This window comes from Acomys minous (genome assembly GCF_964271855.1).
Source record: "Acomys minous genome assembly, chromosome: 5".
NCBI lineage: Eukaryota > Metazoa > Chordata > Mammalia > Rodentia > Muridae > Acomys > Acomys minous.
The window spans coordinates 5231863-5247646 of NC_140494.1; the positions used below are offsets into that span (position 1 = coordinate 5231863).

The 15784-nt window shown below is 43.6% G+C and overlaps 1 protein-coding gene across 3 annotated transcripts in view; it reads left to right on the forward strand.

Annotated features, from left to right (window-relative positions):
* Positions 1–15423, forward strand: part of LOC311597214 (uncharacterized protein) — a 33326-nt gene extending 17903 nt beyond the window's left edge. For 2 of the 3 annotated variants that reach the window (XR_014779137.1, XM_084781434.1), the window contains one exon: positions 14571–15423. Coding sequence is in view for 1 of the 3 variants with exons in the window: in XM_084781434.1 (XP_084637560.1) it covers positions 14571–14783 (213 nt within the window). In the remaining 2 variants the exon portion in view is untranslated. Of the gene's footprint in view, positions 1–2448; positions 3000–14570 lie in introns of those variants that run through there. The other variant, XR_014779138.1, reaches the window with a different exon arrangement.
* The last annotated feature ends 361 nt before the right edge of the window (positions 15424–15784 follow it).

The following is a 15784-nucleotide window of genomic DNA, read 5'->3' on the forward strand; positions in this document are numbered from 1 at the left end:
ATATACCATTTGAGTCTTTCTGCTTCTGGCTTAACTCACTCATTATGATCATTTCTATCTCAATCCATTTATCCACAAATTTTGGGAATTCCTTGTTTTTAATAGCTGAGTAGTATTCCATAGTACCACAGTTTCTTTATCTATTCTTCTACTGAGGGACACTTAGGCTGTTTCCATGTTCTGGCTATTATGAATAAGGCTGTTATGAACATGGTTGAGCAAATTTTCTTGTTGTGTGCTGGAGCATCTTCTGGGTATATTCCAAGGAGTGGAATAGCTGGATCTTGAGGAAGCCCTATTCCCATTTTTCTGAGATAGCACCAGATAGATTTCCAAAGTGGCTGTACTAGTTTGCCTTCCCACCAGCAATGAAGGAGTGTTCCTCTCTCCCCACATCCTCGCCAGCATGTGGTGTCACTTGAATTTTCAATCTTAGCCATTCTGATGGGTGTAAGATGGAATCTCAGAGTTGTTTTGATTTGCATTTCCCTGATGACTAAGGAGGTTGAGCATTTCTTTAAGTGTTTCTCAGCCATTTGATATTCCTCTGTTGAGAATTCTCTGTTTAGTTCCAAGCCCTTCTCAATTGGGTTATTTGCCAACCATGTTTCTTGATCATCCGTAGTCCACTTCATTATTGCTGACTATGGACAATAATAGCTTTAGACTCTTTTATAACCTTCAGTCTTTCTATTCTCTTTTCTTTTGTGTTACTTGTTTGCTTGCTTGAGACAGACTCTCATTTTACATCTGAATCGGGACTCAGAGTCCAGGTCCTCCTAATTCAGCTGCCTCAGTGCTGCGACAGGCTGAGCACCTCATGTGGCTCCATTTCACTGTTTCTTAAAGGCGTCTGAAATGTAGCAGTTCTTGCTTCTCAGGAACAATTTCCACCATATAACTTTTGAAGCAGACTTTGTAGTTTTTCTGTTTGCCTTTTGATTAGGCATAAGAGTCAACACATACACAGCCTGGCTGCCCATGCAGCTGGATTAGTTGGATGCTTCAAGTTATTAATCCAAAGATATAAGATATTTACAGAAGGGACAGATTGCGGACAGGCACAGATGCTTTTCCTTTCCAGCCACCTTGCAATGGCCACAGCATTTAGACTGGAAATACACAGAATTGGCATCTCTTCTGTCCACGCAAGGTAGATCTGTGCCAAATCTGAACAGAGTCTTATGCCAAAGTTGGCCAAAGTTACACTGGCCTTGCTGAGTCACAGAAAGACATATGCAATGTGTTTGCAGCTATCTAAAGGAATACTGATAAACACAATCTTTCTTTCTTTCTTTCTTTCTTTCTTTCTTTCTTTCTTTCTTTCTTTCTTTCTTTCTTTCTTTCTAACAAAACTGATCTCTATATAGGGGCCAGAAAAGCCAGTCTACAACCAGCAGATGTAAGTCTACTGGTTGAAGCAGTTCAAGTGTTCTGAGAACCATTTATTTGGTTTTATTTGTTATAATTTATCCACATTACATCCTGATTGTTATCCCCTCTCACTCATATCTTCCCACCTGTCTCCCTATTCTTCCCTATTCCCCTCCCTTAGACTTCGGACAGGGGTGCCCTTCTCCATGTGACCACAGCCTATCAGGTCTCCTTTTCCTCCCCCACCATGTGACCACAGCCTATCAGGTCTCCTCCTCCTCCTCCTCCACCATGTGACCACAGCCTATCAGGTCTCCTCCTCCTCCTCCTCCCCCACCATGTGACCACAGCCTATCAGGTCTCCTCCTCCTCCACCATGTGACCACAGCCTATCAGGTCTCCTCCCCCTCCCCCACCATGTGACCACAGCCTATCAGGTCTCCTCCTCCTCCACCATGTGACCACAGCCTATCAGGTCTCCTCCCCCTCCCCCACCATGTGACCACAGCCTATGAGGTCTTGTCAGGACCTGAATTCCCAAGAATCATTTCTTTAAACTCAAGCCCTGAGTTGGACTTGGCCTCCTTTTTGTTGTAGTGTCTTGTGGGAACAAATTCATTCACTCAACTTTAAGCTTCTTTCCTTGAGGAAACAAACTTCAGTAGGTTATTTTTCCTAGCATTTTATAGTCTCTTTTTAAGCCTGGTTTAAAATTTAAATAAAAAAATAAGAGACATTAAACATAAGACTTTGGCCCTGAAAATCTAATGGTGTCAATAGCAAGGTTTTTATGCAGCTGGACAGCTATCTAGTAAATAAGCCTTTCTTTGAATGCCTTGGTTTTAATTTACATACACACAATCCTACAGTATTCAACTATGATGGGATATATATATATATACACACACACACACATACACATTCATACATATCTGAATATATCACAAACCTCCGGCTGTACTGAAATGATCATATATGTTGAGAAACTTTGAAGTAGGATGCAACTTTTATTTATGAAAACAGAACACGAGAATGCCTACTCTGAATGCAGTTCCCATTTTGTTGAGTGAGTAGATTGGCAAGTGAGGCTGTTAGTGATGTAGGGAACAGGTCATGGTGGTACAGGCTTATGATGCTTGGAGTTCCTGGGAAAGGTACCATCCCACTCACTTTTTATTCCTCTGACGAATATCTGAGAGAAGCAACTTAGAAAAGACAGCCACTGTGGCTCATGGTTTCAGAGATGATGGGCCATGGTTGGCTACCCCCATTGTTTCTGGGTGTTGGGTTGAGCAAAACATCATGGCAGTTCACGTAGGAGAAAGTCCATGTCTCACCTTGTGGTGTCTAGGAAGCTGAGAGAGGTAGCAGGCAGGGCCAAGACGAGGGGCGTGACTTACTTTCAAATGCAGGACCGAGGAAACCATCCGTGAGTCTGCCTCTCTCCATAGTCTCTTCACACTACTCACATTTTGAGTTCTCCAGTGGATTAAGCTGCTAATTAGGCCCCACTGTTCATGATCTCATTTTCTGTGGAAACAGTTTCACAGACGCACCCGGAAGTATGGCCTCTCTGATCGCCTGGGCTTCCGCCCTCCCGTCAGGCTTACAGTAAGTTGAAACAGGTAGGTGTCTTGAGACCTTTCCTTCAAAACGCTGCTACCCCAAGCTTAGGTGAGGCAGCTGTTTGGGTGAGAGAATGTGTGGGTCTCCACAGCTGACCTCATGGGGCACTTCGGGCAAGCTGCCATTGCTGGCGGAACCATCATAGGGGGACGCTTTCCCAAAACAACCCAATGATGAGGAAACACTTGCAGCAGATGCTGTTGTTTTCTTTAAAACAGATTAAAGTGATGTCTTCAAGGATGAATTGTCCTCTATCTCTCTCTTCTTCTCTCCCTTCTTCCTTCTCTCTCTCTCACCCAGCCCCGAGGCATGTCTATTTTATCATCCTCTACTCATTTTTTAATATTCGGTGCACTCTCGGTTATCAAAGTGGCATTTGTTTATTTTTCCTCCCAACAGATTTGGGAAGAAGATGAAAATATCCTGTACTAAAATCTAGGTAACACAAGTGAAAGAAGCAGATTCACTTTATCAGTTGGTATTCAGGACCTGTAAGGACTGAGGGAGAACTTGTATCTGTGTCCCAGCACCCCTACTTTTTCCTGAGCATCACGATACTGCAGTCACTGCTTATCTAACAATAGTGTGTCACTGAATAGAATTTATTTAATATCGTTTTCAATATTAATGAACAATGAGCAAAGAAATACTGTTGCCAAGTCAACACAAGATTCTGAGCACTTTAGGGTGGTAGAACCCTAAAATTTGGAATTCATGAAGAGCTAATATCTTTTCATTGGGGTTGAAATGTGTGTTTTTAAATTGCACTTTTGGATAGGAGAGATCTGTGCAGTGTGGTCTTTGCCAGAGTAATGTTAACATTAAACATGATTAGGAAAAGCCTACCTTAAGTAGACTGTGAAATGTTTGTGAAATAAACAGGTGCCTTTGAGGAGGAGAGAACCTCATAAGACCAGTCTGGACTCACACCTCCTTTTTGTGTGATGAACTGTTAGTGGGACTCAGTCCCTTTTCCATATCAGGCAGTGCAAGAGGCACTGTCTGTAGACATGGTTTTCTTCTTACACCCTTACTTTAGGGTGCTGTAAAGGAGCAGCAGAGCCACAAAGCCTGGCAGATTAGATGAAGCAGTGTGAATACACCCACCCATTTCTAGGATGTGTGTGTGGGCTGTGTCGAGCCATATCAGATTTGAACTCGTGTATATGTCCACGTACATGCTTGTGCAGACCGAGGACACCTTGGATGCCATTACTCAGGTTGCCCTCCTTCTTTCTTGAAAGGTGATCTCTCTCTCTCCTCTCTCTCTCTCTCTCTCTCTCTCTCTCTCTCTCTCTCTCTCTCTCTCTCTCTCTCTCTGTCTCCCCTGTGGCTTATTAAGTTGGATTGGCTGGCTGACCACTGAGCTTGTCAATGCTGGGTTCTCTTCCCCAGCACTGGGATTATAAGTGGACCGCTCTGCTTGTCTGATTTTTTTCCCCCACAAAGGTTTTGAGGATCAAACTCAGGTCCGGGTGCTTGCACTTTAGTGTCTGAGCTATCACATGCTTTAGTTCCCAGTTTGATTATGAATCAGAAGAGAGAAAAAAAAAACCTCTGTTCCCCTTAGAGCATGACCGAGTTTTCATTAGGAGACTTCGCAGCCAGTCACATTTTATCAGACGATTTGATAGATCCACATAAGTGAGAACAGCGAAGCTGATGGATTCCTTTGCTGTAGACTGATTCAGGAGGAGCGGGCCCCGAGTCCCTCTGTGATGTGGTGCTGGCCTCATGCTTCTAACCCACCACCTCCTTGCTTGCTGCAAATGTCAAGGAAATTCCATTAAGAGCACTAGAGATTTCTAAGGAAGTCTGCGCAATGGAGGTTACTAGTCCTGCTATAAGTTATGAGTCTGGAGTGGACCATAAATTCACACTGAAAAAGACTAGCTTTCCTATATAATCCACGCCATGGCCCTGACTGGCTATAAAACTAATTCATATCCGTAAACTTATCAATTGATTAAAATAACTAGCCGCTCAACAAGACTCAGGGGCTACTGGGAAAAAAAAACTGTAGGCACAGATGGGCGGGGTTGAGAAAAATGCATTTTTCAACCAATTATGATGAATTCAGGGAAGAGGCAGAAGAAGCAGCCAGAGGTGGCTGTTGATGAGAGCTCCATCTATGCTGTTCTGCAGGCACTGCCTGTATCAGGGCAAGGGATTCCTCTTCTCTAAGTCTGTTGGCGAGAGACAACATCGATTGTACAAAAAGAAAAACTGTGCATGGGGATCACAACCCGCATTAGTTACCTGTCTCATCGCTGTGACACACTACCTGACAGAGCAACTTAGTGAGGGAAGGGGCGTTCTGGCTCACACATGGTCTACGGTGACGGGGAGATGCGGGGCCAGGAACTTGAGGCATCTGCAGCCGGGAAGAAGAGAGTAGTGAAAGCGGGCGCCCGGTTTCATTTCTCTTTTTCGTTCAGTTCAGGAGCACAGCCCATGAAATGGTGACACCAAGGTAGGGCGAGTCTCCTCACCTCGGTTAACACTGTCCAGAAACTCCCTCACGGGCACGGTCAGAGGCATGTGCTCAGGTCGATTCTACGTCCTGTCAAACTGACAGTATTAACCACACGCTGTCAGGTGTAGTCTTTCTTCCCTTTATTTGATCTTTTCAAGTTCTGTTTTCGTTCTTTTGCTCCCAGGAGTGCGTTCCACCTCCTGGGTAATTAGTGGTGATCTGAGCTTCACCAGCTCTCCGGATATGCCGCCTTTGCTTTCAGTGAGTAAAATGCTAACGGTGGGAATCTCTCTAGAAAAAGGAAGGTGACAAACAATGTTGAGCTATGTCACGATGCACGTGAGATTCTCTGGAGTGGTGTTGGAGTATTTTCCTTGAGTGAAAATGGCCATGTTGTCAGTCAAAACAACAGTGAATCAGTTCAATTCCAGCCATATGGCCAGACTGCTGAGAGCCCAGGATAAGTTTCTTCCTTGCTGAGCAGCCTGGATGATGACAATTGTGCCAACCAGTAGGCAGAAAGGTAGCGAGGCCTTCTCAGGCACAGAACAGGCTTCCATTCCTTTTATAAACCCACCTTTGTGGAGGCACTGAGTTGGGTAGGCACTGTATTTTTATTATAGCCTTTGCTTCACTCGTGGTATCATTTCAGACACAGGAAAGGACAGACCAAAATAACACACCAGCCCACTCTCCTTGGTATTGTTACGTAATCTTGTCTCGCTCAACTATACTGCAAGGCAAGGACTGGTTCTTAAAAACAGATTCAGCTAAATGTTAACCAAGCAATCCATGCAGGACTGGTTACCAGCAGGAACTACTACTTTTATATTTTATTATGAAGTTGATGACCAGCTAGTGCCAAGGGAGAACCTGGTCATCAGGGAGGAAGGCACACCATGCAGATTATATGTCTTTTGTATCTTGCCACGGACAGTAGCTCTGACTTTCAGCACAGCTTCTGCCAGGCACTGCTGAACACAGCAATTTCCTCTGTTCTCTTCACGCCTGCTCCCCACACTTAGCGGTCTAAAGCTCACCTCTGCTTCCATTCCGAATTATAGCTGTACTCTAGTCATTGTGCCCAGCACTTGGTCACCTCATCTTACTACACCCCAAGGTAGCTATGGACTATTTCTTTCTGAGGCAGGGAATCCTAGGGAGGCTGTGTTAATAGCAGATCCTGTCCTCACAGATGTCCTGGCCCAGGACTCCCTAAGTCAGTCCTTTGGATTTTGTGGTTGCTCTTATAATTTATAAGACAAGAAAGAAGTCATAGAGGTTAAGCAAAAGCCAAGCGTGTCCTAGATTCTGAAACCATAAGTTAATAATCTTTTACAATGCCAGTTATATCCTATTGTTATCACACTGTGTGGAAATACCTATTTATTAAATTATTTGGTTTATACAAGTATCCACACATCACAATGTGTTTAGGCTTCATGTAATACTAAGTCAAGGTTTCATTATTTTTATGTTTAAAATCTCCAGCAGAGCAATATCATCAGTTCCATAGTGCCACTACAGACACCTGCTGCTCGAGGAGGCCTAAGAACTGGTCTAATAACACATCCAAAAGAACTAGAATCCCCCACTTATGCTTCTCCTTTCACTTATGCTTCTCCTTTCACTTATGCTTCTCTTTTCACTTATGCTTCTCCTTTCACTTATGCATCTCCTTTCACTGTGGATTCCTCCCAAACTGGGTTTTCATTTGCATCAGAAGTTCTGACAGAGGCAGGAGGACAGAGCACCTGTCTGCTTTAGGAACTTCCTGAGTGACCTGGGTAGCCCTCGTAGCACTCTGTTTTCCACAAGATTTCCTTTCTATGCCTGGGCTCCTGAGTATTTATTTCTTCAACACAATCTCCCCCGATCAGCTTGGTTCTAGAAGTATTAGGACCATACATGGATATACAGATGCACTTTTCCTTTTGGTCATAGGAAAGGGAACCTCACCACAGGGAAGGTATCAGACTTGTGTTCACATCATTAAAGGTTGATGTTTCATATAGTGATTAATTGTTTGTGCTTCATTTAAAGCTAGAAGATAGGATCTCCATTTTATATGATCTTTGATCTAATATAGAAACCAAAATTTAAAAAAATGCACATGGGCTGAGATGTGACTTGCTTGGCATGCCACAGTGTGCCACGCTCTGGGGTTGATTTTAGGTACCACTCAATTTACTATGTTTATCATTGGTATATGTTCTTTCAGTGACACTGAATACATAGGCATTGCTGTGCTATCTTCACAATCATCCAGGGCAGACCACTTTCATTTTTCAGAACTGAAAATCCATCCACATCAGATAATAAGTTCCTGCTGGTGCCTCCCTCCAGTGTCTCCTTCTTCTGGTACCGTGCAGCCTACTTCCTGTCTGTGGGTTTAATTACTCTGTGTAGCTCTATGGAATCAAAACCATGGTCCTTAACTATGAGCAGCTTTTGTTGTCGTCGTTGTCATCATCGTTGTTGTTAAATTAAAACACCTGAGTTCATAATTACAGCTCTGCAACAGGCGAAGGCCCAGGGTTTGATGCAGGCCTGTGAGAAGCATGGTAGCTCAGACTGGAATCCGTTTACCAAGACACCTGGAGGAAGAGGTGACAGAGCCACTGTAGGAGTTGATCCTTAAGTGCCGTAGAAAAAGGAACTACTGTATAGGACTAAAGACTGGAGAGGGTTTTTGGCCCTCTCAGAGGATGAATCAGGATGTCGCCTTTCAGACAGGACAAAATGGTTCACTGTCACTGCCAATTTAACTGTACCTAGAATCAACGAGGAGATGCACTCCTGGCTGTGTCTGCCATGGTGTTTCCAAAAGTTCAACTAAGGGGCAAGGACCCACCCTGAGTGTGGGTGGCTGACGTGACACCATCCTACAGATGAAGAGCCTGGACTGAACACCAACATTCATCTCTTCCTCTGTCCTGACTGCAGATGTCATGTGACCACCACCTCACCTCCTGCTGCTATGACTTACCCTTCATAACAGTAACCTCCAACCACGATGCAAAGCTAAACTTTCCTCCGTGTTTCTTTTGTCACAGCAGTGAGAAAGTAACCCATTAAGTAGGTGTTTGACCACCCTTGCTGTCACAGCACATTCCTGCTGGTTAAGCAAGAAACAATGGAAGGAGCTGGATTTGGAGATGCTGTTAAGGTAGAAAGGTTACTCACAAGGTGCTCACGTCCTATTGCCCTAAGCGTCCATAGTGTTGACAGAGCCTTCACTGGTTTGAGAGCTTCAGTTGGCTGGAGTGATGGCTGCAGGAAATGGGAGGCAGGTGCTCTGCCTTGGGCCTCTCACTCTGGAAGTAGGATGGATCCTCAGATTCGAGTCTGGTACTGAAATGAATTAAGTATGTGTGAAGCCAGGCAAACTCCATGAATTGCTTACGAAGCTCTTTACATTTCAGCAAATACTTTATCACATTTGTTTTCTACATCATTCCAGATGAAGAAGATGCTGTCACCATCCTTATTTTTCTAATAACAAAGCTAAAGATCTTAGTGCTTTTGTTCCTGGTGCACGCTGCTCATTTACTGAGAAACAGGACCATGTATGGAAGCCAAGTTCACCCCTGAATCTCATGTTCTTGGCCAGAATGGTCACAAGGTGCCTTTTAATATATTTGGATTCAGTTTCAAATGAAATAGTGTCTAGGTGGCTATTGTTTGTGAGAGGTGTATCAAAGCCGCAGAACCAGAAGGCTCTTCAGTCACCATGGCAACCTAGGAAAGCATCTTTGCTCCTCACTTGGTTTTCCATCCAAACCTAAACAAGGTTAACAGAGCTCTCTTGTGAAGATGGACAGCAAGGTGGAAATCTCTCGGAAAGGAAAACCATGATTTTCAAAGTGCTATTCTTTTTTTTCCAACAAAACATAGATAAATCCACAGTGTGGATTTAAAAAAAGGTTAAACCCTACAGAGCCAGGCTAATATTTGTTTAACTACACTAAATGAAAGATAATTTGGCTGAGAGACCATAGAGAATTCTTTTATTTGATCTTATTTCTCACAAACCTTTCAGTACACAGAAAGGGCAAGAAAGTTCCAGAACCTTATCAACACCATCATAAGATGGCTTCTCAGGGGACCATTCATCTTTGCTCCAAATGTCATTTCTCAGCCGCTGACTTCAGGGCCTGTGGTGATAACTCAAGTCTCTCCATATTGGATGCACTTGGTTGTAGATACTGTGCCCAGAGATCTGCTTAGTTAGGTGGGAACTTCTGGTCAAAGGTTTTTAAATAGGAAATATTTAGAATAAAATGCCATTCTCATTGAGAGATCATATATAAATCAAAATAGAAAGAAGCAGCCAATGAAAAGAGCTATTTCAATAGGTTTCCTTTTACACGTAAAGCTACATGATTAACGCAACTGGTCTTCAGGAAATGGGTAATTCTCATGAGCTTTAAGGGTCGGGATAAAAAAATAGTTATTTCTTTAGATAAAGCAGAACTCCATTAATCAGTATAATCGGTGAGCTGGCATCTTGCTTGCAGGTTGCATTCTATATTTATAAGCAAGAGATAAATCTCAAGGAAAATAGGTCACGACTTTGAGGGTGTTTCTCTAGTTGGGATGCTTCTAAGTACCTAGTTCACATCTAATTTAAAGGTTGTGAAATTTGTAGTTGGAATGTCGACACCTGACTGAATGATCACTGAGAGGATGCTGAGGTAGCTCACACACATCTGCTTATCGGGGCAGGGAGCAGTGGTGGTCTCAGGTAACAGATGCGAAGAGACTGGTTGAAGTCACTGCATGCAGACAAGGAAGTCCTACACGCGATGGATATTTTTTGCCTTACCTAATCTTCTCCCCTCCCCTCCCCTTCCTTCTCCTCTATATTTAATATAAAGAAACCCACAAGTCAATGGAAACAGCTCGGTCATTCTTATATAACAGACTATTAATGTCTGGAGCTCTTGGCTCTTTTATTCTAGAAAGAAATAAATGCTCACTAGCCAATGAAGAACTCTGGTGCTTTCCATAGCTTTCTAAGCACCTGAGGATAATTTGTTACAATAAAGAAGAGGAGAAGAAGAAAGAAAGGGAACAAGAAAAATTTGCAGTGAGGAGTCCCCAGCGGTTAGAGGCCAAACCAGTGATATGATCAAATGTGCAGAGAAATTTCCTCTGTGGAAAGAGCTCGGGCACTGAGAACTGGCTTAGGAGTCTCTGCTCTAGAAGTCCCTACTCATTAGGACAGCTACCTTAGAAAAACGTCAGAGGAGTACATATCTCTGCAATGAACGATAACTGAATATACTTCTCAAATGATTTACTTACATTTTTATTTTATGCAGACTGGTGTTTTGTCTAGGTGTATGTCTGTGTGGGGTGTCTAACCCCTGGAACTGGAGTTACAGGCAGTTGTGAGCTGCCATGTGGGAATTGAACCTAGGTCCTTGGGAAAAGATCTTAACCTCTTAACTGCTGAGCTATCTCTCCAGTCCCCTAAATATACATTTTTCTTACATCAGTGACTAGGCAGGTAATCTGGCTGGTTACACAAACCAAACTAAAGTTACTTTCTTGGTGGGGTCAATGTGAGCACTAACCATGGCATCAGGCATGGAATGCTCTACCCGGTACCTGGCTCACAGCATCCACAGCAGATGTAATTTGTCAGGTAAAAAAAAGATGCAGGAAGTCAAGCAAATTAATAGAACTAAACACTTGCTAATGGTTATGGGTTTCTCTACAGCAAGTATTTCTCAGGTTAAAGTCAGAGAAGCCTGGATTTATACTGTGGTACTTCTGCCTCATCAAGACAGAGTTTACTGTTTTTTTGTTGCTAGATGTGGAATGAGAGTAAATATTTAGTAAGGAGTGGGGCTTCTTTAAAAGAGAAGAGAGAGTAGAAGGGAGGATGGATAATGAAAGTGGAATTGATGTATGGAAATGCCACAGTCAAAGCTATTGACACAAGCTTTCCGTTGCTCCTTCCTTCTGGCTACATTGTAGAAGTGACAGCTACTACTTCAGCAACCATTTCTTTTCTTTAAAAAAAAAAACATGGCATGATTTGAATGTGAAATGTCTCATACAGGTTCTTGTGCCTGAACACTTGTCTGTCTTATAGTACAGTTTTGTAAGGTTTATTTAGGCGGCAGGTGGGTGGAAGTAGGTGGTTGAGGGTCTATAGCCTGGTTCAAAGTCCTATCCACTCTCTGGTACCTGACCTCAGCTGCAGTGCGTTCTTATGATCTTGCTGCCATGCTGGAGTCATGATTCATTGTATGTATTTATATTTATATATACATGCAGAAAGCATAGTGTCAACCAGATCTAGAATCTAGGAGTCAAACCTCTGGGCACGTTGTTGGAGTTTCTAGATTGGGCTAATTGAGAAGAGATCTACAGTGGATTGAGGGTAGCACCACACTGTGGAGTAGGAATTTCAGATTGATAAGCAGAAGGGGAGTTGAAAACCAGCATTCACCACCCTCTGCCTCCTAAGTTCAGACACAATGGAGCTACCTGCCTTAGGCCTAATGGACTACACTCCCAAACTGAGCCATAATAAGTGTGCCCTTCCTTCTTCCCCTTGCCTTTCCTTGCCATTCCCTCACTTCCATTAACCCCCCTCTTTCCAGTCGGTTTTTATCAGAAAATGTAATTCAAATACTAATATAGATTATAAGTTGGAAAGCTAAGAATAGTAGTGCAGCAAGATGGAGGATGCCCGGGAACCCATCACCCCTGTCCTAACTCAGCAAGATGGAGGATGCCCGGGAACCCATCACCCTGTCCTAACTCAGCAAGATGGATGGTGCCCGGGAACCCATCACCCCTGTCCTAATTCATGATCCCTAGGTTCTTTTACAGTCCAAAGGAAACAACTTTGCATATTATGTAAGTGGAGTTTTAAAAAACTATGTATTCAGTTGGATGAAATCTGGACATTACTAGCTGTGCCTCCACGGTGGTTTGGTGGTTCAATTGAGCTCGGGGATTGAGAGCTGAATCAAGTGGTCAGAGTCAGACGAAAGGCAGAAGGAGTGGTGGGCACCGTGGCAGAGAAGGATTTTCTGGAAGCAGTTTCTGCCTGATGCCCATTATCTTGTTCTTTGTACACACATTTTTTTTGTCCTGTTTTAGATGCAAGACATTTCAGGAGAGAGTTGGCACTCATTTGCAAGCACAGAAATTATGTATTTCAAGGATGAGGAAAAAAAAAAAGCCCAAACAAACAAAAGGTGTTTCTGTTATTTGAAAGCCCACTCCAGATCCAGACCTTTGGGGAAGATTGCTTGTTCATGATAAGAGAAAAAACATTACCTGGCTGAAAATTTCCAGATCACCAGGGGCTATTTATTAACATTTTTTCCAGGAGTATAATCAGGGTGGTTCTCATACGTTGCTGAGCATTCCTTTTACCGGAAACACTTGTAAACACCATCAGACCAGAAGTAGGGTGGGTGGCCCCCTTGCCACACATGCTATAAAAGCTTCTTCATTGATCCAACTCTGGAGCTAGCTGGAGAGGCAGTGATTCCCAGTCCCCACACTGAATGTGGTCCCAAGCTGTGAAGTTGGATGGAAATGCAGAATTTCAGGCCCTGTGTGGGATTGAATCTGTATCTCTCACTAGATCTTCAAACCATCTGGACATACACTTATGTGTGACAAGTCCCCAACCTCCATACCTTTTTATGCCTCCAGTTAATGCTTGCAGTGGACAGCCATTATGACTGTTGTAATCTAGGAGATTTTTTTAGCCCCAAGTACTGGACATGTTAAGGAAGAAAACACTTTATACCTAGAAAGTTGAGTTGCCCATGAAGTCAGTACTTTCAGCAGGCCAAGGAATGGCATCTTTAGTACTTTGAGAGTACTGTCTTCCTCATCCCTACCTGGTTTCCTAGCTATGTTCCTTGCTTTGACCTTGAGGAGTGCACCTACCCCAGGAACATCAGTATGAGTATGCCTTTACCCGTTGAATATTGGCTGTGCCTCCACATTGGTAGAGGGCTTCCTGTTGTGAAAGCTAATCTTGTCACCTTTGTTCACTGAGAAGTTTGTGTGTAGGAAGTCAGTCAAGAACACCATTGGTTTTGTCCATAAGGATGTTTCCAGAGAAGATTAATCAAGGCTGGAGGACCCAGACTGACTGTGGATGGCAGTATCCCATACACTGTGGGCCTGGGTGGGTGGGATAGAAGAGAAAGAAGGAATCTGGGTAACATGAGCATTTTCTTTCTTTGTTGCCTGGTTAAACAGGGAGAGAGCTTGTCTCTTCCGTATGCCTCCATCATATTTTATATAGACATGGGGATTAAACTAAGGTTATTAAGCTTGTGCAGAAGGCATTTTACCCTCTGAGCCATCTCACCAGCCACAGAGGAGGCACACTTTATGAGAAGATAGACACAGCAACACTCATGGGTTGCAGAGAGATGCAGCCTTGTTACTTTATGGAGGAGGAATGGCATACGGGACACAGAATTAAGTTACCCAGGTGCAGAGAAAAAGAAATAAGCTAGCATTATCCAATCATTTCCTTCACTCCCCTCCTTTTCTAACCAGTTCTTTCTTGCCAACCAATATCCTGCCAAAGGGAAAATGTTTAAGTAAATCAAACACTCATTCATTCCATGGTGAGTCAACGTAGATGACCTCAGGAAAGGGCTGGTCCTGAGATGTGGCTTTGAGCAGTATTCCTTCTGGTCTGTAGTAGACTAAGGCATTCTATAAGCTCACGTGTGTGTGTGTGTGTGTGTGTGTGTGTGTGTGTGTGTGTGTGTGTGTGTGTGTGTGTTACATGCATGTGCATGCATGTGGAAGTTAGATATCAACCTTAAGTTCCTCTCACTATGACCAAGGAACCAAAAATTAGGCTAGCCTGGCTGTCCAGCAAGCCCCAGGGATCTCTCTCCATCTTCTCAGTAACAGTGTTAGGAATACACACAGCCACACCTGAAACTCATCCATCTGTTCTAGGGATCCGACTCAGGGCTTTCTGCTTTGAAATCAAGCACTTTCCTGACCAAACCATCTGAGCCCTGCTGCTTCACTTTCTGTGAGTGAAGGGGTATGTCATGTGGGTAGCGCTCTCCTATTTTTCCAGACACATGCACAGTCTGCTCCCAAGAAGAGAGGATATCCCTTGAAGCACCACACTGCTAAGCCTGTTGATGAAATCACAAAGAATAGTACCCGAGAGACGGAGCTCTGCTGGACCGGCATCGTATCAGCTGTTCTGGCAGCAGGGATGCAGCCTGGATACAGAAGAAAGAAGGATGGCTGGTGGGAAGGACAAGGACTTCATCCCCGAAAATGAATATTCTGGAGCTTTCTGATCACCAGAGAATTTCTAGGCTCTGTTTTTGTGCAACTCCTCCAACAAATTCAGGCCAGCAGAGGTGCAGTAGACTTCGTTCTGTGAGGCACCACGCCGTTTGTTGACCCCTGGAACTCTGTCACCTTGCCAACACTCTTGTGTCTGATTGTTTTTCAAATCTCTTCTTTCCCAAACTGGAAATTATTAGGCCCCAATGGCCAGTTATTCTGTTGACTCCTGGAGGCTGGAGAGTGAGTTTTCTCTGCCTTTTGTTCCTGGTTGGTCTGTCTCTTCCTTTCCTGTTTTGCACCGTGCGGCTGCTACCCATGAACCAGAATGACTCACGCGGGTAGTAGCACCGCCTGCTCTGACCTGCTTCTCTGATTGCTTCCTTTGGCAACTCATATTTTCACAAACAGACACTGGATTCCCATTGGAAACACCTTATTCATGTTCTTTTTAAGGAGCCACAGAACCATAACAGGATGTATTCCTGGCCTTTCTCAGAACCTTTTCTTTGTTTACCATTTCAACTTTTTTTTTCTCTATAAAGAATTTTCCCCGTAGACCCAACACATTAAATCTAGTTTTGCTCAATAAATCCAAGTCAGTTTCCTTGAGAGAATATAAAGAATGTAAGTTAAGGACACCATTTCCTTCACACAGGGCGTGTGCTGTCTGTCCACTGCACACCTGATACATGGCTCTCAGCCTCCCCTCTGCAGTGTTTATACTAAGTATATATTATTGCCACAAAAGACCTGATTTAAACCACTTAGGGAAGGGAGAGTTTATTTCCACTCCCAGTCGCAGGATACTGTCCATCATGGCTTTGCATCTATACTCAGGAATCTGTTGATGCAAAGACACAACTATAACCTAATGGGGAGAAGAGACAGTTTGTTCCTGAGGCAAATATATGAATGGCTGTTGCCCAGGAACACAGATTTAGGGAAAACCAAATTTCATGTCCCAATGTGTTAAGGGTTTGATGGAAGCTT